The sequence below is a fragment of the Mustelus asterias genome, chromosome 22 (assembly GCF_964213995.1).
Source record: "Mustelus asterias chromosome 22, sMusAst1.hap1.1, whole genome shotgun sequence".
In the NCBI taxonomy this organism is placed as follows: domain Eukaryota; kingdom Metazoa; phylum Chordata; class Chondrichthyes; order Carcharhiniformes; family Triakidae; genus Mustelus; species Mustelus asterias.
This window is the reverse complement of record NC_135822.1, coordinates 30,723,453-30,749,294: the sequence shown is the minus strand read 5'-3', so window position 1 is coordinate 30,749,294 and position 25,842 is coordinate 30,723,453. Positions and strand designations below refer to the sequence as shown.

Sequence of the window (25,842 nt, the reverse complement as noted above, 5' to 3'; positions counted from 1 at the left end):
AAAGAACCTACCTCTGATATCCTTCCTGTATCTCCCACCACGAACCCTATAGTTATGCCCCCTTGTAATAGCTCCATCCACCCGAGGAAATAGTCTTTGAACGTTCACTCTATCTATCCCCTTCATCATTTTATAAACCTCTATTAAGTCTCCCCTCAGCCTCCTCTATTATGCTACAAATACTTATTAGTTGCTTTGAAGCAGTTTAAATATTGGGGTGAATCAGCTATTGGCTACTCATTGTACAAGTTTACTTCTGTATAACTACATACTGTGTAAATAAATTTGACTGTTAGCCTGAATGACACAGTCTGATTGTATGATGCTTATTTTTGCTTTTGCATCAACATGTGTACAACCATGGGTTCACACTTTTCCACTTCCAGCATGCATAAGGCCGTAGTCTTGAGGACATCAGGGTCAAGGGATCTGCCTACAGAAAATGTTATTGTTGTAAAGACGAATAGGAAATGCTGGGAGAGAACCTGAATTGTAACAATTGGTGGTAGCTAAAGTTGGATATCCATCTTCGACACAAGAACTAGGCCACTCAATGCTTCAAGTGAAATGTTGGAAGTGAATAACAATAGTACAATATTTAAACAAAACCATAGAAACATAGAAGATAGGAGCAGGAGGAGGCCATTCGGCCCTTCGAGCCTCACGATCATGGCTGATCGTCCAACTCAATAGTCTAATTCTGCTTTCTCCCCATAACCTTTGATCCCATTCGCCCCAAGTGCTATATCCAGCCGCCCCTTCAATACATTCAATGTTTTGACATCAACTACTTCCTGTGTTAATGAATTCCACAGACTCACCACTCTTTGGGTGAAGAAATGCCTCCTCATTTCCGTCCTAAATGGTCTACCCCGAATCTTCAGACTGTGACCCTTTAGTTCTGGACTCCCCCACCATCGGGAACATCCTCTCTGCATCAACCCTGTCTAGTCCTGTTAGAATTTTATAAGTCTCTATGAGATCCCCCCCTCATGAATTTGAACTCCAGCGAAAACAATCCTAACCTAGTCAATTTCCCCTCATACATCTGTCCTGCCATCCCCGGAATCAGCCTGGTCCAGGAATTCCTCCTTTACAGTGTTGTGGCTAATTTGATTTGCCCAATCTTCGTGCAGATTAAAATCACCCATGATCACCGACATTCTCTTATCGCATGCATCTCTAATTTTGTGTTTAATGCCATTCCCAACATCATCACTGCAGTTTGGGGGTCTAAAACTAGACAGAACATTAGCCTGTTGGACAGTGGAGAGAAAAGACAAAGGCCGTGAATAACAAAATTGCTTTAAACTAGAGGCTGAAACAGAGGCATGGGATAGAGATTGAAGAAAAGGAATAGGAACTCCCAACTCAAGGAGGAATGAAAGGAGATGAGTGCGAGGTGGAAGCATAGCCCAGACACGAGACAGGGGAAAAGATCAGACTGTGCCAATGTACACTCGAGGTTGCGCTAATCACTCACCTTTAATGATTTAAGGACTGTCACTCCCTGGAATCGCTCATTTGGTGTATGTGGAGAGGGTTTCCCTTGGTAACCATCACCTGCTGAAGCAGCTGCCTGGAAATCCAGGGTTGGAAAGTTAAGGGTAGAAAAATAGTCAGGAGTAGATAGCCCTGAGCAAGATTGTTATCTCTACAGCAAGTTAAATTAGCACTTGGAACCTATCTGTACTGCCTACTTTCACTCAAAATATGATTATTATTTTTTATTTGGATGAAAATATCCACACTTGTAATCCTCCTCCAGTCTGAAAGCGAATTCCCAGGTGAGTATTGCGGTTATCTCAGCTATGATGAACGGGTCTGTCCCACACAAGTCTCACACTTTGTACTTCACAATATTTACGCCTTGCACACCACCTCAAACTATTGAAAGGAACAACTGGAGCATTTGAACAACATTGAAGTTGTCATACTACGGGTTGGATTTTCACCTTCCAAGAGCATAGCGGGAGTCGGGAAGTTTCCCAGCTTGGCGCACTGCCTTAGGAGGAAGACATGATGTGGAGATGCCGGCGTTGGACTGGGGTAAATTGTTAAACTTCTTATCAGGAGGGAGAGCCAGCACAGGCGGAACTTCTGTAATTTGTAGTCTCTGCTAATGATACTTTAAAGAGTCTTGATGATTGACACTCCTATAGGGCGATAGTAAGAGCAATGTTTAGGAATGCAGGATTTTCTTTTAAGGTTTTTCATACATGCTATTGTTACTGTAGGGTTCTGTGGCTCCGTACAGAGTGTATAGTGGATAAATGGGCATGAAATTGGCATGGAAGGTATGAGGGGCCTTCGAGATGGCTGACAGTGCACAGGTTGGCATGGAGGCTATGAGAGGTGGGTGGAGATGCACAGGTTGGCATGGAGGCTATGAGAGGTGGGTGGAGATGCACAGGTTGGCATGGAGGCTACAAGGGGTGGGTGGAGGGGCATAAGTTGATGGGGGGCAAAGGTAAGACCTTTTGAACTTGCCTTTCAAAATGTTGTCCCATCTAGACTATGGTTCACATCATCTGTGGGGGGCTGTGAACTATGACTTGTTGAAAATCTGGTCCAACTCTATGAAAATTGCAGAGGGCTCGGAGATGCCTATCTTTGTAATGGAGCCAATCAGGTTGGGGTGCAGGGCGTGGCTAGCAACCTGCACCAGTCCACACCATTATCTCGCGCTGATGAAAACGAGGGGAGGTGGGAATGGGGTTGGGGTCCTACACGCCATTGTTAAAGGTTCATAGTCTTCCCGACTCTGTAAGAATCCAGCCATCCATGTTTAAATTGAACCTGGCTCTGTGCTTGGGGCAGGGGGTTAGCAGTCATTGGCTGCACTCGAGCTGAGGCAGGTGGGAAATTGACTTTTCTCATCAACTTCTCCAACCTTCCTCCTGCCATCTTTCCTCCTGCCATCTTTCCTCCTGGCATCAACTGCCCCCCGAGGAACATCAGCTTGGTGAAGGACGCCCTTTGATCTGCCCGAAACTTGCCAGTCTCTTACTGGACAGAGCTGTTAATGGCCAAATGTTGCAGACTGGCACATTCCGAGATCCAGGGCTGAGTGCTGAGGGATGCGCTAAGGTTTGTGGCAGCTGCCACAGAGAGGGGAAAGCCACAGTGCAAGGCCCTCCTTGGTACACCAAGGGGCTGAAGACCTTGCAGAATCCCTCAGGCTAACCACTGTGCTACCGTGGACGGTGCGGTAGCACAGTGGTTAGCACTGCTGCTTCACAGCTCCAGGGACCTGGGTTCGATTCCCGGCTCGGGTCACTGTCTGTGTGGAGTTTGCACATTCTCCTCGTGTCTGTGTGGGTTTCCTCCGGGTGCTCCGGTTTCCTCCCACACTCCAAAGATGTGTGGGTTAGGTTGATTGGCCGTGCTAAAATTACTCCTTAGTGTCCTGAAATGGGTAGGTTAGAGGGATTGGCGGGTAAATATGTAGAGATATGGGGTAGGGCTAGGGTGGGATTGTGGTCGGTGCAGACTCGATGGGCCAAATGGCCTCTTTCTGCACTGTAGGGTTTCTATGATTCTTTCTATGAATGGTTGACATGAAATGAAAATTGTCAATATAATCAGGGAGGCGATGGCCCAGTGGTATTATCAGTAAACTATTAATCCTGAAACTCAGCTAATGTTCTGGGGACCTGGGTTCGAATCCCGCCACGGCAGAAAAAATATCTGGAATTAAGAATCTACTGATGACCATGAAACCATTGTCGATTGTCGGAAAAAACCCATCTGGTTCACTAATGTCCTTTAGGGAAGGAAATCTGCCGACCTTACCTGGTCTGGCCTACGTGTGACTCCAGAGCCACAGCAATGTGTTTGACTCCCAACTGCCCTCGGGAAACTAGGAATGGGCAATATATGCTGGCCAGCCAGCGATAACCAAGTCCCATGAATGAATTTTTAAAAAATAGCCTGTAATTGTAAGTGTAGTGAGGCACCTTATAGTACCACATATTTTATGTAATGCACCTTTCCAAATGTTATGAATAAAGTAGGGATAAAAATGTTCCTCTGTAGTCCCCATCCTCCAGAATAAGGTTGCCAACTCTGACTGGGTTCATTCCTGGAGTTTACATTATAAAGCCTCCTGCCTCTAAATGCCCTCCCTGGGGCAAACAGTCTCTATTTTTTCCCCATCTAGCGTATCTTTTAGAACCAATACCAACAAACAGAAGTTTTGCAAGAAAATGAGAGAAAAACAATTTATTTTTCACATCCCAAAGATTTTTATCCTGAGTTTTGCTCACACGAGTGTTGAGTAGATCAGTCCTGAATGCCTGGAGACTCTGGGATAATCCTGGAGGGTTGGTGTGGTGAACCATCGTTGGTTCCCACTGGATAGTACTGAGCCAGGGTCTGGCCAGTACTACAAGTATGTATATATGTTGCTGTTGGGTTAGGGATGGGTTGTTCTACTTGTTGCTGTTGGGGTTAGGGTGGGGTTGTTACACCTTTGTATTGTAGTATTGTGGTACATCCCAGTCGGGCTCCGCCTCCTGGGAGAGGTATAAAGGTCCCTGCTCTGGCTGGGACCCCTCAGTCTGGGATCGTGTATATAATTGGTAGCTGCCTTGTTACAGCAAATAAAAGCCTTTATTTCCTGAGCATCAAGCCTCGTGTATGATAACGCGCATCAGTTGGCAACTCTGATCCATAAAGATTTCTTTGACGTATCTCACCCACAATTTGTTTCCTTGTTTGAAATTTGCATTTTGACCACCTCCCTAGCTCCCCAACCAGAGGATTCCCCTTCTGTTACTTGCCCCCTCTGCTGTCATTGGCAATCTCTGACGCAGCTTACTCTGTGGAGTTTTCCGCAACAATTAAAAGGATTATTCCCATGGCAACTTCTACCTTCCATTGATTTCATTATTCTTAATATGGAACTGGTTACTTCACTTGGTTTAGGTGGTCAGGCAGGTAGCTGATAAACCGAGGCCGGCTCAGGTAGAATGCTGTCACCTGTGGGCCAAAACGGTCACTCATAGGCCAGGTACAGTAGGGAGCTGTCACTCCTAGGCTGGGTTGAGTAAGGAGCTGTCTTTCCTAGGTAGGGCCGTGTAAGAAGCTGTCACTCCTAGGTTGGGTTGAATAAGGAGCTGTCACTCCTAGGTTGGGTTGAGTAAGGAGCTGTCATTCACAGGTTGGGTCAAGTAAGGAGCTGTCACTCGCAGGTTGGGTTGAGTAAGGAGCTGTCACTCCTAGGTTGGGTTGAATAAGGAGCTGTCACTCCTAGGTTGAGTTGAGTAAGGAGCTGTCACTCACAGGTTGGGTCAAGTAAGGAGCTGTCACTCCTAGGTTGGGTTGAATAAGGAGCTGTCACTCACAGGTTGGGTTGAATAAGGAGCAGTCACTCCTAGGTTGGGTCAAGTAAGGAGCTGTCACTCACAGGTTGGGTCGAGTAAGGAGCTGTCACTCCTAGGTTGGGTTGAATAAGGAGCTGTCACTCCTAGGTTGGGTCAAGTAAGGAGCTGTCACTCACAGGTTGGGTTGAGTAAGGAGCTGTCGCTCCTAGGTTGGGTTGGGTAAGGAGCTGTCACTCCTAGGTTGGGTTGAGTAAGGAGCTGTCACTCCTAGGCTGAGACAGGTAAGGAGTTGTCACTCCTAGACTGAGACAGGTAAGAGTTGTTACTCCTAGATTGGGGCAGGTAAGGAGTTGTCACTCCTAGGCTGGATAAGGTAAAAGGTCCTCACTCCTCAGCAGGGACAGGTAGGGAGGTAGTTATCACTCCCAGGCCACGTCAGGTTTATATCTATATATTCAAAGGATATGTGTCTCACAGGCAAACCAGAATCACTGCCCATCCCTAATTACCCTTGAGAAGGAGTTGGTGAAATACCTCCTTGAACCATTGCAGTCTGTGAGGTGTAGGTGGACCCACAGTGCTGTTAGGGATTGAGTTACAGGTAGGCAGCTCTGAGGTCAGGACAGGTACGGAGCTTCCAAAACTGAGCTGAAGCCAGACCCATCCTGAGCTTGGAGAAGAAGATGACATTTTGGGAACATCTCCTGTGCAGGATGACACTGGCTGGAAGGTAAAAACTTGGGAGTTTGTGTCCAGATCAATCTTTGCTTTCTACCCAAAAGGGCAGACCGAATTGAATCACCAGTGACTTACACCTTGCTCCTTGTATTGCTTCAAATACATTCTCCCCTGTTAAATCTCTGTGGCTAACACAAAATCCCCTCTGCTCTGATGGACATCAGAGTGTTCAAGAATAATTCAAGACCATTCACACAGATGTCAAGCACATGACAGTGAAAGGACAGGGTGTTGTTGGAGGGTACTCACATTGGAGAGATAACGCAGTTCCTCACATTCCTTGTCAGTGATCACTCCATCGAGCACCACCCTCTGAGTTCCATTCAAAAGCTTCGCATTCATTAAAACGTTGACTTCATTGTATAGTAAGGGGCCCCCTGGAGCAGGACAAAGGAGTTCAGGAAGATTTAGATCTACAATACTAGGATGAGGAGCTGTGTCGGGCCGGGGAGGGTGGGGGTTAGGGGGTCACATCATGGGAAAAAGGCTTCAGGAACTACTGTTGACAGTAAGATTGCATGATAGCCCCCACTCCCCCCAGCACTCATAGTACATATGAAGCAGGTAGGCATTAATTCAATCCATGGCGGCACAGTGGTTAGCGCTGTTGCCTCACAGCGCCAGGGACCCGGGTTCAATTCCGGCCTTGAGCGACAGTCCATGTGGAGTTTGTACGTTCTCCCCATGTTTGCGTGGGTTTCCTCCGGGTGATCCAGTTCCCTCCCTTAGTCCAAAGATGTGTGGGTTAGGTTGATTGGCCGTGCTAAATTGCCCGCCCCTTAATGTTAGGGGGATTAGCAGGGTAAATATGTGGAGTTATGGGGAGAGGGACTGGGTGGGAATGTGGTTGGTGCAGACTTGATGGGCTGAATGGCCTCCTTCTGCAGTGTAGGGATTCTATGATTCTATGATAATTCCCTGCGAGATGAGTTCCTGATCCTATATTCCCAGACCTGTACCAGGAAGAGTAGAAGCCCCCCCTTCAGTCCTGTTTTCTGCTGATCTTTAATGCGTAAATGTGCAGCAGGTGGACTTCCAACACCAAGTCTGCATTAAAACCCTCAGGTTTACCATTTCAGGGCAGATTCCATGGCCTCATGCTCCCAGAACTACAATGAGTCTGAGATAAAAGACGGAAAGATACAGTAAGAAACTTTACCCATTGGGAAACAACAGAAAACAGGATTGATGAAGGGGTTTTTGCTGCTTTCCCACTCTTAGTCTGGGAATATCGGAGCAGGAATTCAACCTGCAGGGAATTATGGATTGAACTAGCATCTAACTGCTTCATTGGCACTGCTGACACGAAAGACAAATATTCGTTTGGTGCCTTTCATGAGTTCAGTTTGTCGAACGGCACTTCACTGGCAACTGTTTGGAAGTCTAGACGGGATTTTACAGCCACGTTCGAGTGAGACCGGAAATTCCCGCCCGAAGTCAATGGAGATCTCCGTTGTCGGACCCTCGCCCGTTCCGATTCTGTGCCGGGCCGGGCGGTAGAGTTCCGGCGATAGTCGCTGTCGTAATGTTGAGGAACAGGAGAGCAAATTTACACACAGCAAGATCCCATAAAGAGCAACGGGTTCAGCTACCAATTAAACTGTTTACTAATACTGGTTGAGGAATAAGTATTGCTCAGAAATCCAGGGGGATCTTCCGTCTTCAAATTAGTGTCTTGAAATCTTATTGCATCCATTTGTGGGAGCAGGTGGGATCTTGGTTTAACATCTCATCTGGGGACAGTGCAGCACTCCCTCGGTACTTTGCACACAGCATCAGCTTAGGATATACACTCTGGAGAGAGGATTGTACTTGTGAGCTTTCTCACTCTGAGGTAAGAGCACTACTAAGTTAAATACCTAGAGAGTTTCATCACATTGTAGCACCAATTCTCAGACCCACACACCTCGACAGCATGGCCCTCTGTTAGAAGCACGGGACCATAAAACTACCCTTACTCTGGACTACAGTCACATCCGTGCGGGTTGATCTCGGCAATGGGATCAGGTACTGATGCAGTGCCCTCCGTAGTCCTACAATGCTGACGTTCATTCAGTATCACAGAATGAAGAAGTGCCACTTGAGAGGGATGCCTGAGGACTGTTCGAATCCATGGACCTGAACATCAACCAGCATCAGAGAGGAAATGGAGGGGATTAAATGGGATGGTGGTGATAGGGAAGAGGGAACAAGGGGGGCTGCTGATAGGGAAACATAGAAACTAGAAGCAGGAGTAGGCCATTTGGCCCTTCGAGCCTGCTCCGCCATTCATTTTGAACTTGGCTGATTATCGAATTCAATATCCTGATCCCCCCTCCTCCCATATCCCTTGATCCCTTTCGCCCAAGAGCTATAGCTAATTTCTTCTTGAAATCAGACAACATTTTGGCTTCAACTACTTTCTGTGGTAGTGAATTCCACACATTCACCATTCTCTGGGTGAAGAAATTTCTCCTCACCTCAGTTCTAAAAGGTTTACCCCTTATCCTCAAACTGTGACCACCTAGTTCTGGACTTCCCCCACCATCGGGAACATTCTTTCTGAATCGACCCTGTCTAATCCTGTTAGAATTTTATAAATTTCTCTGAGGAAGGGGGCACAAAGGTGGGGGTTGTGATAAGGAAGGGGGAATAGAGCTGGGGTCTTGGCACGGTAGGGGGAGGGAGGCGATGTGGGGGCCGGGTAGGGCGAATGGAGGCTGGCGTAGTGGCAGGGATAGGGAAAGGGAGGTGGAGGTGGTGGTAGGGAAGGGGAGTGGAGGAGAGGGTCTTGGCAAGGCAGAGAGAAAGGAGCAGTTTCTAAAAATGGTTTTGATGTGGGACAATTAAATCTTTGTTTGAAGAAAACGTCACCCAGGCATGGTAGCATCGCCCTCGCATCTGCATCCCTGCTCCATAAACAGCAACCTCCTCTCTCGCCATCTTACCCTCTTTCACCATCTTCACAATCTCCGTCGATTCTTTAGTCTTCTCATCGACCAGATGCTCAATCTCTTTCATCAGGTTTCCAATTTCCTCACTTATCCGAGCTGCAGTCTCTCGCTCCGCCCTGTGTCAAAGATTGTGTTTCTTTTAAAAGAAGGGCGTGTGAAGGAACAAATTTTTTAAAAGTTGAAAGTTTCTCCTGGGGATAGTATCTCACATTGCGGTAGCTTCGATTTTCACACTGGAGCCTTCACATTGAGTTTGCCTATTCGAGGTTGAGGTTCGGACATTGTCATTGGGCCTTGCACTTTTCCAACCTAATGTCCATACACTTGCTCACTCAGAAACCACTGGAGGCCAGGCTGGTTTTTACCCCCCTTCCCCCAGTCTCCAGCCCAGGGATTGGCAAGTGTCACTGTAATGAGGCAATTAATCAGGCAATTGAGGTGGGCCTGTTAGAATATGAACTCTCTGATTAAGAGCCAAATTGATAGGGCAATCGGGGAGCCTCTTGCTTTGTATTTAACCAGGAGTGTCAGTTCCTCTGGGACTCCTAGTGTAGACTGTGAACTGAAAGCACTCTGTGTGCTGTGATCAGACTTGTAAATAAAGGGATTTTGGTGAAGAGACTTCTGCCTCCAGGGATTTATTACACTTATTAACAACCTGGCTGAAATCAGGCCTCAGCCTAAGTTAGTTCAGGCAAGGGACTGAAAATAGGGCCTTCCTATCCGTGTATCTGTAAGTCAGTACAGAGGGGTCTGAATAACAATGTGAACCAAACAGTGACACCGGTCACGGAACCAGATCCCAGTAGATTCCGGAACCGGGTCCCTCTCCCAATCAAACTCAGACAGTGAGTTCCTCACAGTGCACAATGGAGAGAAGAGGAATCACTTTGTCACTTCCCCCCATTCAGGAACCCACAGCCTCCCGGTCCACCAGACACATAAATCTTAATCCTTCCAAACTTCTCTAGTCACAGTTTCTCTGCTTGATTTTTATAATCAATTTAGATGGTGTTTTTCTCCCAAGATTTTTTTATTTTGGTATTTTAATCTACTTTTTTTCCAGATATGGTCGAATGTCAGATAAAGAACCACCTCGTCAAAATGACTTCTTTATCAACCAGCTCCCTCCACCAAACGCTGAGCTCTCCTGCACCCACTGCTAGCGTCAGTTACCAGGGAGAGTCACTGAAGCTGACAGTGTGACGGCCCAGGAGGCAAAAAGATATGGGTGATGGACGGAGGGACACAGGAGAGATGACAGATTGATGAGGACTGTGTGAGAGAAGAGGAGCAAACTGACTGGACGCAAGCTGTCACAGTCATCTCAATTAAATCAACTGGGATTCCTGGCCTAATCTTAGAACACAGAACATAGAACAGTACTGCACAGGAACAGGCCCTTCGGCCCACAATGTTGTGCCGAACATGATGCCAAATTAAACTATTCCCTTCTGCCTGCCCTTGGTCCATATCCCTCTATTCCTTGCATGTTCATGTGCTTATCATAGAATCATAGAATCATAGAAACCCTACAGTGCAGAAAGAGACCATTTGGCCCATCGAGTCTGCACCGACCATATTCCCACTCAGGCCCTACCCCCATATATATATTTACCCGCTAATCCCTCTAACCTATACATCTCAGGACACTAAGGGGCAATTTTAGCATAGCCAATCAACCTAACCCGCACATCTTTGGACATCTTATCTAAAAGTCCCTTAAATGTCCCTATCGTATCTGCCTCCACCACCATCCCTGGCAGCACGTTCCAGACACCTACCGCTCTCTGTGTAAAAAAACGTGCCTCTCACATCTCCTTTGAACTTTCCCCCTCTCACCTTAAGTGCATGTCCCCTAGTATTAGACATTTCAACTCTGGGAGATATATTCTGACTGTCAACCCTATCTATTCCTCTCATAATTTTATAGACTTCAATCATATCTCCCCTCAGCCTCCGCTGCTTAATAACCGACTTCAACCAGTCTCGGGGCGAGGCTTTGAATCTTACTTTTGCTTCTCTTTGAGTTTAACAGGCATCACGTCCTCAGGCGTCCACTTGTCCTGAAAAAGCAGGAGAAAGTTCATCAGTCACTTACTATTGGAAACCTTGGGGTCATTGTGGGCATTGGTTTGATATGGGTGATATCAGATCAGCATACCATTGCACATTGCTCCAGTCTCTTGTTCTTCCATGGAACATGAGCATCGCTGGCCGGGTCAGCATTATGCTGCTCCTCCTTAATTACCCCTGCAAAGGTGGTGGTGAGCTGCCTTCTTGGACCAGCGCAGTCCAACTAATGTGGGTACACCTGCAGTGCAGGAATGTGCCGACTAGGGGATTTTCACAGTAATTTCATTGCAGTGTTACCGTAAGCCTAGTTGTGGCATTAATAAATCAACTTTAAACTTTAAGATGCCTCTGGTGAAATGGGTGTTTTTCTGAGGTTGGGGCTAAGCAGAGTTTTACTCGGGACCTAACTGCGAAACACCAGACCTGTATGGCTTGGCGCTGACTCCGGGTGCTGAGGTCTCCGTGATCCAGTGCTAACATCATTCCACTCGATGAACACAGGATTGACCAACTGAAGCGCCCTCGGTGTCTAAACATGGGCCCTGTGCAGCAGAGTGTTTTCAGAGGCAGCCCCGCTGCCAACATTCAGAAGACAACAGGAACCATTTGCAATTGCTCTGCAAATCAAACTGAACATCCTTATTGTTTCCCCTGAGGTAACGCTCAGCCGGCTGACTCCACACTCACCGGGTCGATGAAGGTGACGCCAAAGATTTCGTTGGCAAAATAAAGCAGCTCTTTCTCCAGCAACGAGTTGTTGATGTATCTCTGGATAGGCTGTGGGGAAAGATTGGAATTCAGCACTGTCAGATAAACCACAGCTACTTCCAATAGCACCACTCACACAGCACAGAAAGATCCCAAAATGGCTCTGCACACCTCCGATTCCTGGAGGGGGGGGTCACTGGAAGATCCCCATACTTGCACTAGGCTAGCTGGTGGAAATACCATGTTAAGGGGCTCTTTGACCTCTCTGCTTACCTTCTGTGCCAGGACCTGCCTGTACCGAGCCCCCATCACCCACACACTCATACACTCTCCAAAGCTGCCTACAACTTGAGAACCAATCTGGAAATGTTATTTTTAAATGTTGCCCTCTTTGGGGTGAGTGGGGGCAGATGGTGGGGGAGGGGGGAGGTCCAGATGCCTTGCTAGGCTGCACCACACCAGAGTGGGGAAGGGACCCATTGCTCCCACACAGTCTTCCTTGTCTGATCTTACTCAGGATACCAGCTGCCACTGAGACACTGGCACCTGTCTTGCAGAAACTGGCAGAAGTGGTGGTGGTGGGTGGGGTGGGGTGACATTGTCCCCCTTTCCTGCCAACCTCCTGCCCACGTTACACCAGACGACAAGAGGGTAAGGGAATGGGGAATAGAGTGAATACATGAAATTAGGATTAATGGTTCAGTGGGAGATAAATACCAACATTGATGAGTTGCGCTGGACGGTCTGAGCTAGATGTTGTAATTTCTGTGCTATGGTATGTAAAGGCTCCTACTCTATTCCAGAGGACTCAAAATTACCAACACACTTCCAACTCCCTATATTGCCGGTGAGCCAGTGAAATCTCTGTTCACATCGGAGGAAGATGCCACCGGCATGAGGGCCTGGAAAATTCCAGCCTACTTTTCAAAAGTACAGGTTGGGCTATAAGGCCCTCTGGGCATTCTGCAGTTGTAGAATCATAGAATACCTACAGTGCAGAAGGAGGCCATTTGGCCCATCGAGTCTACACTGACAACAATCCCACCCAGACCCTATCCTTGTAACCCCACATAATCCCCCTGTCACTAAGGAGAAATCCCACCCATACCTGTTCCCTGTAACCCCAAGTATTTACCCCACTAATCCCCCTAACCTACATATCTTGGGACACTAAGGGGCAATTTAGCATGGCCAATCCACCTAACCTGCACATCTTTGGAGTGTGGGAGGAAACCGGAGCACCCGGAGGAAACCCACGCAGACACGAGGAGAATGTGCAAACTCCACACAGACAGTGACCTAAGGCTGAGAATTGAACCCGGGTCCCTGGCGCTGTGAGGCAGCAATGCTAACCACTGTACCACTGTGCTACCCTGTGAAGGGCACTATCTCAATGCTGGTCTTTATTTGTTATTGAGAAGAATATTTGAACTGGATGGAAACGAGGAATGATATTGAAGCCTCCGTATCTGGAGTAGGTGTACCTCTCTGTGACTGAGGGATTTGGCCTGTTCTTCTCCCAGTACTGCCTGGTAATACTGCAGGTTCTGGATCATTACTTCATCACTCGGATAGAAAAGCAAATAGGTCTTGGCACATTCGATGGCCTTGGGGTAGTTTCCAGCTGAAATTAGAATGAAGATGAAGTAGTTAAGATCTGAGCCCCCAGAATGTGTAGTTTAATGAAAGAGAAACTCAACAAACCCTGTTTTATTTTTCACTCAATGGTCCAGCTGCCAACAGAGAAGGTAATCTTTTATCACCTTCCAATTGTGCTTCTCAAATACGGTCAGGCCAACTTTTACTCTGTGGGCAGGATTTTCCATCCCCGCTTGCCTCAAGACTGGAAAATCTGGCCTGCGGTCAATGTACCTTTGCATGGTCTCACCCGCCCCATCCGCCCCCCCCCCCCCCCCCCAACCCCACCCCACCCCCGCCCGCTACGATTCCCGCGGCGGGCGGGACAGGAAAATTCCGCTCAAATCTGTTGTTGAATATTAAGCTGGTAAACTCAAATATTTTTCAAATTGGTACCAATTACTTCACAAGAAGAGGCTATTTGGTTCAACTTGCCAGTACTAGTTGTTGGAAAGAGTGATCCAGTTATTTCCACTTTTCTGTTCTTTGACCAAAGACTTGTAATTCTTTCCTTTTTAAATATATCTCATTATCCACAAAACACATTCAGTAAGGTCGGGAGTGCGATGGAATAGTCTCCACTGGCCTGGATGGGTGCAACTCCAACAACACTCAAGAAGCTCAACACCATCCAGGACAAAGAAGCCCGTTTGATTGCTACGCCTTCCACAAATATTCAATCCCTCCACCTCCAACCAACACTGGAAGCCGCGTGTACCATCTACGAGATGCACTGCGGGAATGCATCTAGGTTTTTTATTCAGCGCCTTCCAAATGCATGACCACTACCATCTAGAAGGACAGGAGCAGCAGGTACGTGGGAACCCCACCACCTGGAAGTTCCCCTCCAAGTCACTCACCATCCTGTGTGAAAACCTTCCAGCTCACAGCGCAAACTGAACCATTTTGCACATTCTGGAATCCAACTTGCCAAAAACATAACCCCCTCCCCTTCCCTTGGCCTGCTAGCGAGGTGACACCCACCCCTTTAAGAACACAAGACACACTCACAATTGTAATAAGCGAATTGAAGGTAGTCAAAATGGGCAGGGAGGAAGTCATCGATGGGTGTTTCTCTGTCAGGTCGACTGGCCAACTCTGTCACACAGTTCTGTTTGCAGTTCAGCACCTGAATATAGTGATCTGAAAGCAGATGGCAAGTAAGATGGACACATCACACTGCAACGCACCAATCCAAGTATATAAAAACCTGAATATGGCTCCAGCCACATTCACACATCTCTCATCAATCTCCAAGGAGATTTGATCCAATTTTATACAAGAAGCTGTGGTCAACGCCCCCAGTGCCCATGTTAATCTATTCTATTAGCAATGGCATCGCATTTGACTGGCATCTGACGCAGGAGTGACGAGTGACAACTTTGGAGTCGTGTCTGAGTTGAGGCCCATGCTGTAAAGTTGATAATAGTTAGCAACACTTGGAAATACATCACCGTTCCGTCACTGTTCCTGGGTCAAAATCCTGGAACTCCCTCCCTAACAGCACCGTGGGTGTACCTACACCTCAGCAACTGCAGCGGTACAAGATGACAGCTCATTGCCACCTTCTCACGGGCAATTAGGGATGGACAATAAATGCTGGCCCAGCCAACGATGCCCATATCCCAGGAATGTTTTAAATAAAAACTAGCCCACACCCCATTAATGGTACACCATGATATAAGATTTTACATACCAACTCTGCGAGCATATCTCTCTTGAGCTTTTGACTCTAAAAGTGATTTTCATAAAATCCCTGCAGTGCAGAATGAGGCTATTCGGCCCATCAAGTCAGTACCGACTCTTACCTAGGCTCTATCCCCATAACCCCATGTATTTTACCCCACTAATCCCCGAAACCTATATATCTTGGGACACTACGGGGCAATTTATCATGGTCAATCCACGTAACCTGCACATCTTTGGACTGTGGGATGAAACCAGAGCGGCCGGAGGAAACCCATGGAAACATTAGGAGAAGGTGCAAACTCCACACAGTCACCCAAGGCCGGAATCGAACCTCGGTCCCTGGCACTGTGAGGCAGCAGTGCTAACGACTGTGCCACCATGCTGCCCTTGGACTGCCCAGTGCCTCAGTTGGTAAGTGGAACTCAGCCACATAGACCAAGATGATCCAAGATTCAGGCTACGCCCCGCACTCAGTTAGAAGATCTCCATCTGCCGAATCCTGAGGTGTTATAATCCATACCAGTGGTGTGGACTGTAAAGGAAAAATTGAACTTGGGTTCCATGTGTGATTGTTATCCAGCCACACTCCCACCACGCCAATGGATTAGTGTACAATTTTTAGTTTGGGTGATGACACAATTCTGCACAGCAAGATCCCACTAACAGCAATGTGATAGTGGGCAGATAAATTTTTTAGCTAATATCTATCCCCCAGGTGATGATGTCTGAGGGATACATATTAGCTAAAACACACACTGATTTCTTTGAAACAATGCCATTGGGATCATTCGTACTCTCCTGGGAGCAAACTAAGACCTCAGTCTAGCATTTCAGCTGAAAGGCACCAGCAACAGCGCAGCACTCCCTCAGTAGGGCGTTGGAGAATTAACCTAGATTTTGCTGCTCTTATCTCTGGAGAAAATCATACAATCCCTACAGTGCAGGAGGAGGCCATTCAGCCCATCAAGCCTGCACCGACAACGATCCTACCCAGGCCCTATCCCCATAACCCCATGCATTTACCCTGCTAATCCTCCTGACACTAAGGGCCCGATTTTACCAAAACTTGGTGCCCAAAATCGCGGTAAAGTTGGGCGTCGGGCCTATACCGCGATCTGCACCCGATTCTGAGCAGATCGCGGCTTTACCGACACCCGATTCAGGTGTGGGTCCGGCCCGTGCCCGAATCGGGCGGCCCGATGATTTAAATGCATTAGCATGCATTTAAATCGACTTAATGAACCGCGCGCCCAACCCTACCGCCAAATCCCACTTTACCGTCTTCTGGCCCGTTCCGCATCCGCGCTTTTAGCGACCTGCAGAATAAAAGTCCGAAGCGGATTTCTATTCTGCAGGGGAACCTCCGAAGCCCCCTCTGCCCTTGTGAAGTCACCATCCTCCTCGACCATCCTTCGCGGACCCCCCCCCCCTCCGCTAACCACCCCGGCAGACACACATCCCCACTCCGGATCAGACCCCCCTGGGAGGCAGGCCCCCCGGCAGACCCCACCCCCCCGGGATCGGACCCCCCTGGGAGGCAGGCCCCCCACCAGCAGACCCCCCCCCCACCCCGGGATCAGACCCCCCTGGGAGGCAGGCCCCCCCCCCCCACCCCGGGATCAGACCTCCCTGGGAGGCAGGCCCCCCTTGGCAGAGCGCACCCCCAACCTACCTCGATCGCTGGTCTCCCTCCACCATCCATCCGTCAGCAAGATAAGCTGTATGTTCCTCAGCTAGATCCACTTTGGTCAACACAAAGATGGTCCTTCTGCCTTGTGGGTCCATCTGGCTCACCAAGTCAGTTACAATACTGCGTTCAGCATCTACTGAACCATCTTGGATACAAAGGATAATGAATGGTACTGGTCGATCTTCCTGGTGTTATCAGTACTGAAACACCAGGAATGGCTGCCGACACCAAGGATATAATTTTTAGCATAAGCAAGGCTTACATGCAGAACCCTAATGCCATTATCCTTTGTATCCAAGATGGTTCAGTAGATGCTGAACGCAGTATTGTAACTGACTTGGTGAGCCAGATGGACCCGTCACACCCCCTCTCCTCCTCCTCCCACCCTCCCCCCCACAAGAGGGTGATCTGGGTCCCGCCCCCTCTCCCCCCTTTCCCCCCCACCAGATGATCTGGGTCAGAGAGCCGCCCCCTCTGCCTCTTTTTCTCCCTGCCCGGGCGCGCTGCTTCGGATTTTTTTTCGAACTGCGCATGCGCAGTTCAGAGCTCCAATCGGTCCAGCAGCGCTAAGCCCCGCCCACAGCGCGAATCAGATCGGAGCCGACAAAACGCGTATGGGCGCTCTGGAAAGAGGATTCCAGGCTCGGATTTATCTGATGCCCAGATTCGGCACTTAGACTCAAAATGGTAAAATCAGGCCCTCAGGGTCAATTTAGCATGGCCAATCAACCTACACATCTTTGGAGTGTGGGAGGAAACCGGAGCACCTGGAAGAAACCCACATAGACACGGGGAGAATGTGCAGACTCCACACAGACAGTCACCCGAGGCCGGAATTGAACCTGGATCCCTGGCACTGTGAGCCAGCAATGCTAACCACTGTACCACCTTGCCGCCCAAGGTCTAGAATCCACAATCACCTGACTGAGAGGTACAGGTGCTATCTTATGAACCACCATGGAAATGGCTGATGAAAGATCCCTGGACCGTTTTGATTTCACAAGTGAAAGAGTTACCTGTTATAGCCTGGAAGAGGTCCGCATTGTATTCCATGTAACTGTAGCCATCAAAGTTGTACGGACCCTCGCACAGAGCACGGCACTCCGTGTAGGCCTTGAAATATTCCACCAATGCATTTTCTAAGTACTCAAGAGCCGGCTCAAACTGTTCGCCTGTGTAAAGTCGGACCCCTGTGCGGAAAGCTTCCTGAAAAACAAGGCAATAAAACAGACTAGCCACGCAATGTGAACCACACACAATACCTGCCTTAGAGTTCCCACATCTGACCTCCACATTGCAGTCATGATGTGGAGATGCCGGCGTTGGACTGGGGTAAACACAGTAATAAATCTCACAACACCAGGTTAAAGTCCAACAGGTTTATTTGTAGCAAATGCCACTAGCTTTCCAGAGTTCAGAGCAACACATCTGATGTTGAAGAATCTCCACCTTCGCAACCCCACATGCATGTCCCCAAGGCATGTTTGAATTTTTGGCTGCAGGATATCCACCTTCCCCATCCCATTCCCACCCTCCCTGCATCCCATTCTGTCGGTGAAGGATGTACAGGCTATCAGTACAGATAAACTATCATGGATGTGGAAGCATTGGAAAGGGTGCAGAGGAGATTTACTAGGATGTTGCCTGGTATGGTGGGAAGGTCTTATGAGGAAAGGCTGAGGGACTTGAGGTTGTTTTCGTTAGAGAGAAGAAGGTTAAGAGGTGACTTAACAGAGGCATACAAGATGATCAGAGGATTAGATAGGGTGGATAGTGAGAGCCTTTTTCCTCGGATGGTGATAGCTGGCACGAGGGGACATAGCTTTAAATTGATGGGTGATAGATATAGGACAGATGTCAGAAGTAGGTTCTTTACTCAGAGAGTAGTAAGGGTGTGGAATGCCCTGCCTGCAGCAGTAGTGGACCCGTCAACATTAAGGGCATTTAAATGGTCGTTGGATAAACATATGGATGATATTGGAATAGTGTAGGTTAGATGGGCTTTAGATTGGTTTCACTGGTCAGCGCAACATCGAGGGCCGAAGGGCCTGTACTGCGCTGTAATGTTCTATGTTCTATGTCTTGTTTACACTGCAACACTCTACTATAAAAGGGTCATTTAATACAGGTCGTAGCCAACACAAACGCACCATACAAAGCAGAGTTGGAATGTCTAATATCCACAGTTGAAATGTCTAATACGAGGGGCATGCACTTAAGGTGAGGGGGGAAAGTTCAAAGAAGACGTGAGGGGCAAGTTTTTTTTACACAGAGAGTGGTAGATGCAGAGGAACAGAGAGGAATGCGCTGCCAGGGGTGGTGGTGGAAGCAGATGTGATAGGAGCGTTTAAGGGACTATTAGATAAGCACATGAATATGCAAGGAATAGAGGGATATAGACCAAGGGCAGGCAGAAGGGATTAGCTTAATTTGGTGTCATGTTCGGCACAAGATTGTGGGCTGAAGGGCCTGTTCCTCTGCTGTACTATTCTTTGTTCTAATCCATACTGCAATTTTGGTGATTATGAAATATGCAACTTCAGTCAAATAGGTTATACCATGGTTGATGTGGAATTATCCCAGGATTTTACTTTGTTCAATCATGCTCAGGATGTGGCTACCACTGGCAAGGTTGGCATTTACTGCCCAGTCCTGGTTGCTCTTGGGATGGTGGTGGTGAAACTTTCCATGCATCCTGGCAAGCAGCAGTTTGATACAACCGAGTGGTTTGCTGGGATGTTTCATAGGGCTGTTAAGAATCAATCACTTTGAGATAGGTCTGGTGCAAACACTAGGCCAGACTAGGGTAAGGAGAGCAAATTCTCCTCCCTAAAGGTCATCAGTGAGCCAGTTAGTGTTTTAGCAAGATTCCAACATCTTTCTGGTCACTTTCACCAGATTTTTAAAACTAAGTTCAAATTCTCAAAACATCAAGTATGATTCTAAACTATTGTCTGCTTGATTATTAGCCTGGTCCAATGAAATGTGAACATAAGAACTAGGAGCAGGAGAAGGCCATCTGGCCCCTCGAGCCTGCTCCGCCATTCAATAAGATCATGGCTGATTTTTTCGTGGACTCAGCTCCACTTACCCGCCCGCTCACCATAACCCTTAATCCCTTTACTGTTCAAAAATTTATCTATGCTTGCCTTAAAAACATTTAACAAGGTAGTCTCAACTGCTTCACTGGGCAGCGAATTCCACAGAGTTACAATCTTTTGGGTGAAGAAGTTCCTCCTCAACTCAGTCCTAAATCTGCTCCCCCTTATTTTGAGGCCATGCCCCCTAGTTCTAGTAACCCATACATAACTATCAGCACGACACTCCCTGTATCCAGCCTGGGGTTGGACGCTTTGCCATTTAGTGAGTCGTTACCATGTGGGGTTTGGCTTCCAGATCCTTAAAGTCTGAATCCTTCACGCCAGCCATTAGCCGGTAATACTCCAGGTTCTGTCTCATCTCCAAGTGATCGGGATTCACCACGTAGAAGGTGTGAGCAGCGGCCACTGCCTTGTCCAGCTTCTTAATCTGTAACAGAAACAGAACATGGGGGTATATTTCCCACGCCATCGTAAGGACATAATGAGGGGTGTAGAAAATGTAGGAAGGACCACAGCAAATCTAGTAAGAATCAGAGAACATTAGAACTTCTACAGTGCAGAAGGAGGCTATTTGGCCCATCGAGCCTGCATTGACAACAATCCCATTCTATCCGTAGCCCGCCATTTACCCTGCTAATCCCACTGACACTAAGGGACAATTTAGCACGGCCAGTCCACCTAACCTACACATCTTTGGACTGTGGGAGGAAACTGGAGCATCCTCGAGAGATGCCCTCCAGCAGACAATATTCCAAACTCACAGCCCACCTCCTACAATTGGCCGCAGCGTCCCTGGACTACTGACGGGGAAACATCTGCCACAGGTCCTTGATTCCTGTCCAACGACTCCTGCTGAGCGCGAACATCTGGCAAGAACCGTCTTGAGTTCGGCTAAGATGCCCCTTACCGTTTGACAACCTATTGAGGCCCCCTTGTGATGTATGGCGTCTCGGGCAAGTTTTGGGCTGGATTTAGTTCCAGATATATTCAGCAATGCAGAAAAGTAGGGGAGAAGAGAAGGGAAAGAATCAAATGAAAACTTCCATCCATCTCTGATGTTGATTGATCTGGCGTGTAACTTTTTGTCTTTATTTTACATTTCCCTCAGCTTTTTTTTGCAAATCAAACGAGGATGTAATTTTATTCAAAATGCCTTTGTCAACAACTATAGACACCTGCTAGTGGGAAGGGAGAGAGAAAAAACCTTTTGACACAAATTTTCTACTCATTAAAATGAGTGAAGCTGGACGTTGGGAAATCAAGGATTGTCCAATGCTCCCCTCTACACAGCCTTCGTTGTTTTTTACAATTTTTAAACTCATTTATCCAGTTCATGGCTCATTTTAACCATTGAGTAGATGAGTTGTATAGACAAGCGAGGTAACAGGTTCTATCCCCAGACAATACTCAGCAGAAATAGGCCTTTCATCGCCTTGAGCCTGCTCTGCCATTCAATAAGATAGTACATAGAATAGAACAGTACAGCACAGAACAGGCCCTTCGGCCCATGATGTTGTGCCGAGCTTTATCTGAAACCAAGATCAAGCTATCGCACTCCCTATCATCCTGGTGTGCTCCATGTGCCTATCCAATAACCGCTTAAATGTTCCTAAAGTGTCTGACTCCACTATCACTGCAGGCAGTCCATTCCACACCCCAACCACTCTCTGCGTAAAGAACCTACCTCTGATATCCTTCCTATACCTCCCACCATGAAACCTATAGTTATGCCCCCTTGTAATAGCTCCATCCACCCGAGGAAATAGTCTTTGAACGTTCACTCTATCTATCCCCTTCATCATTTTATAAACCTCTATTAAGTCTCCCCTCAGTCTCCTCTGCTCCAGAGAGAACAGCCCGAGCTCCCTCAACCTTTCCTCATAAGACCTACCCTCCACACCAGACAGCATCCTGGTAAATCTCCTCTGCATTCTTTCCAGCGCTTCCACATCCTTCTTATAGTGAGGTGACCAGAACTGCACACAATATTCCAAATGTGGTCTCACCAAGGTCCTGTACAGTTGCAGCATAACCCCATGGCTCTTAAACTCCAACCCCCTGTTAATAAAAGCTAACACACCATAGGCCTTCTTCACAGCTCTATCCACTTGAGTGGCAACCTTTAGAGATCTGTGGATATGGACCCCAAGATCTCTCTGTTCCTCCACAGTCTTCAGAACCCTACCTTTGACCCTGTAATCCACATTTAAATTAGTCCTACCAAAATCAATCACCTCACATTTATCAGGGTTAAACTCCATTTGCCATTTTTCAGCCCAGCTTTGCATCCTATCTATGTCTCTTTGCAGCCTACAACAGCCCTCCACCTCATCCACTACTCCACCAATCTTGGTGTCATCAGCAAATTTACTGATCCACCCTTCAGCCCCCTCCTCTAAGTCATTAATAAAAATCACAAAGAGCAGAGGACCAAGCACTGATCCCTGTGGCACTCCGCTAGCAACCTGCCTCCAGTCTGAAAATTTTCCATCCACCACCACCCTCTGTCTTCGATCAGATAGCCAGTTACCTATCCAATCGGCCAACTTTCCCTCTATCCCACACCTCCTTACTTTCATCATAAGCCGACCATGGGGGACCTTATCAAACGCCTTACTAAAATCCATGTATATGACATCAACTGCCCTACCTTCATCAACACACTTAGTTACCTCCTCAAAAAATTCAATCAAATTTGTGAGGCACGACTTGCCCTTCACGAATCTGTGCTGACTATCCCGGATTAATCCGCATCTTTCTAAATGGTCGTAAATCCCATCCCTAAGATGGTCTTTTGAATTCCATATTCCCATCTAGGCCCCTGGTAATCTTTGATTCCATCACCTAACAAGAATCTGTCTACCTCTGCCTTAAAAATATTCAGTGACCCCACTTCCACCACTCCTGAGGCAGAGTTCCAAAGCCACTCAACCCTCAGAGAGAAAAAATTCTCCTCACCTCTGCCCAATAAGGGCAACCCCTCGTTTTAAAACAGCGCCCCCTAGTTCTGGACTCACCCACAAGAGGAAACATCCTTTCCACATCCTCCTTGTCAATACCATTCAGGATCTGATATACTTCAATCAAGTCACCCCTCACTCTTCTAAACTCCAGTGGAAAACAAGCCCAGCTTGTCCAACTTTACCTCATAGACAACAAATGAATAATAGCCAATGTTTCGAGTCGGGATGACCCTTCGTCAGAGCTGACGAAGGATCATCCCAATTCAAAACGCTGGTTTTATTCTATCTCCACGGATGCTGTCAGACCTGCTGAGTTTCCCCAGCATTTTCTGTTTTTGTTTCAGATTCCAACATCCACACCGCTGTATTTTGCCTTTATCTTAATGAATAATCAATAGCCAGTTGGAATATGGCTTGGAAGGTTACCCAAGAGCAGGAGGGGAGAGGAGAAAATAGGATTATAACGTGAAAGTTAGTCTCACGCTCCAGGTGATGTCTAAGAAACAGAGGATTAATTAAATCTTCCGAGATACACGGAAAGAACAATTTGCCATTCTATAGGACTGTTAACATCGAAAGCTCCAAGCCCCAACACAGAGGAAAAAGGAAGAGGGATTACAGCGGAGAACAGTAGTGGGCGGCACGGTAGCACAGTGGTTAGCACGGCTGCTTCACAGCTCCAGGGTCCTGGGTTCGATTCCCGGCTCGGGTCACTGTCTGTGTAGAGTTTGCACGTTCTCCTCGTGTCTGCGTGGGTTTCCTCCGGGTGCTCTGGTTTTCTCCCACAGTCCAAAGATGTGCGGGTTAGGTTGATTGGCCAGGTTAAAAATTGCCCCTTAGAGTCCTGAGATGCGTAGGTTAGAGGGATTAGCGGGTAAATATGTGGGGGTAGGGCCTGGGTGGGATTGTGGTCGGTGCAGACTCGATGGGCCGAATGGCCTCCTTCTGCACTGTAGGGTTTCTATGATTTCTTTTTAAGTGGCCATTCGGCCCATTCAGCCCATACAGGCTGTCGTGTGGCTGAGTAAAAAAAGATGATTGAAGGCTTGGTCGAGATTGTGGCCTTTTAAAGACTGAGGAGCAGCCTGTTGAGGTGTCCAAGATTATGAGGGGCATGGACAGGATGGATGGGGTGCAGCTGTTCCCCTCAATTGAAGGGTCAGTTACGAGGGGACACAAGTTCAAGGTGAGTGGCAGGAGGTTCGGGGGGATGTGAGGAAAAACCTTTTTATCCAGAGGGTGGTGATGGTCTGGAATGCGCTGCCTGGGAGGGTGGTGGAGGTGGGATGCCTCACACCCTTTAAAAAGTACCTGGATGGGCACTTGGCACATCATAACATTCAAGGCTATGGGCCAAGTGCTGGCAAGTGGGATTAGGTGGGCAGGTCAGGACCTTCCATGTGTCAGTGCAGACTCGATGGGCCGAAGGACCTCTTCTGCAATGTAGTATTTTGTGATTCTGTGAAAGGTGGGGAGGGTAGTGAGGAGGCAGAAGGGTTTGGGGGCAGGAATTTCAGTACTCAGAGAATGACAGGCTAATCACTTTACACCCAACCAGTGAGAATTTGGTCATTTAAACTTCAATGCAAGCAGAGTGACTAGGGGACAAGTTTATACATGAATCTAATCATTAGCAGGGCCCAGACTGATGACAGTGTTGCGTGCAGCAGTCTGGAATCTCATCCAGTCAGGACTATAGATAGTCAGGACTATCAGAATACAGTCCTGATATAGATCGGGAATCTTGGTAAGATTATTGTTCGATCTCAAGCCTGTCCCGACCTGTAGCAAACTCTGTAACTGGTGGCAAGGACCCCGCCTCAGGCCAGAGAAGGTGAACAGATAGTTTCAATCTAAATACTTCACACAAAGAGTGGAGATTGTGTGGAGTCGATTGCCCAGGTTTATAATTCAGGCTGCTTCCCAATGCTTTAGATGCCTTATAGCTGGGGTAGCATTTCTATCAGGTGAACAGTGAACCCAATGAGCTGTGCACCAAATATAGTGCTTCCAACCCCTCGGATTCTCCGAGCAGGAAGGGAACACCACATTGCCAGATGGCACAGCTCTGTCTAAATGCTACACATCATTGTTATTAAGGAGAAAGCTTTTACAGGGGCAATCAGTTGATCAGAACATTCGGTAGCAATTCATCACTTAACTTCCACAGACACCTTAACAATCTAAGTCCCGTATAGTGAATCCCATATTACTGTCACCTCCTCCACTCCTTATAACCACAGAATCACAGAATTGTTATGGTGCAGAAGGAGGCCATTTGGTCCATCGTGTCTGCACTGGCTACAACTCTCCAAGACCTCTGTGTTCCTCCAATTCTGGCGTCTTGCACAAGTCTGATTTTCTTTGCTCCACCACTGGTGATGGTGCTGCAGCTGCCTTGGTGTAAGCTCTGGAATTCCCTCCCTAAAATTCTCCCCCATGCTTGCTTTCTCTATGGTGGCATAGTGGTTAGCACTGCTGCTTCACAGCGCCAGGGAACTGGGTTCAATTCCTGACTGAGGTCACTGTCTGTGTGGAGTTTGCACATTCTCCCCGTGTCTGCATGGGTTTCCTTCAGGTGCTCCGGTTTCCTCCCACAGTCCAAAGATGTGTAGGTTAGGTTGATTAGCCATGCTAAATTGACCCTAGCGTCAGGGGAATTAGCAGGGTAAATGTGTGGGGTTATGGGGATATTGGACTGTTGTCAGTGTCGGCTCGATGGACTGAATGGCCTCCTTCTGCACTGTAGGGATTCTATGATTCTTCCGTGAAGACACGATTTAAAAGAAATACCTCCCTGAGTGACTAGGTTTATGTTCTCTGTCTCAAGTGACATGGGGTGGGATTTTACAGCCTTACTCGTCATAAAACTGGAACATCCCCCCCCCCCCCGAGGTTTACGGACCTTCCCATTGCCTGCCCCTCGCCCGCTCCGACCCCTGTGACGAGCATGGCGGTAAAATTCCAGCCCTGGTGTCA

At 47.7% G+C, this 25,842-nt stretch overlaps 1 protein-coding gene across 2 annotated transcripts in view; it reads right to left on the bottom strand.

The window, feature by feature from the left end:
* p3h1 (prolyl 3-hydroxylase 1) overlaps positions 1-25,842 on the bottom strand; it is a 52,831-nt gene that overhangs the window by 18,921 nt on the left and 8,068 nt on the right. For both annotated transcript variants that reach the window (XM_078239075.1, XM_078239076.1), the window contains 9 exons: positions 20,175-20,327; positions 17,816-18,005; positions 14,432-14,563; positions 13,267-13,406; positions 11,762-11,851; positions 11,012-11,064; positions 8,993-9,114; positions 6,315-6,442; positions 1,484-1,579 (listed from right to left, as the gene is read on the bottom strand). In XM_078239075.1, the coding sequence (XP_078095201.1) occupies positions 1,484-1,579; positions 6,315-6,442; positions 8,993-9,114; positions 11,012-11,064; positions 11,762-11,851; positions 13,267-13,406; positions 14,432-14,563; positions 17,816-18,005; positions 20,175-20,327 (1,104 nt within the window). The remainder of the gene's footprint in view (positions 1-1,483; positions 1,580-6,314; positions 6,443-8,992; positions 9,115-11,011; positions 11,065-11,761; positions 11,852-13,266; positions 13,407-14,431; positions 14,564-17,815; positions 18,006-20,174; positions 20,328-25,842) is intronic.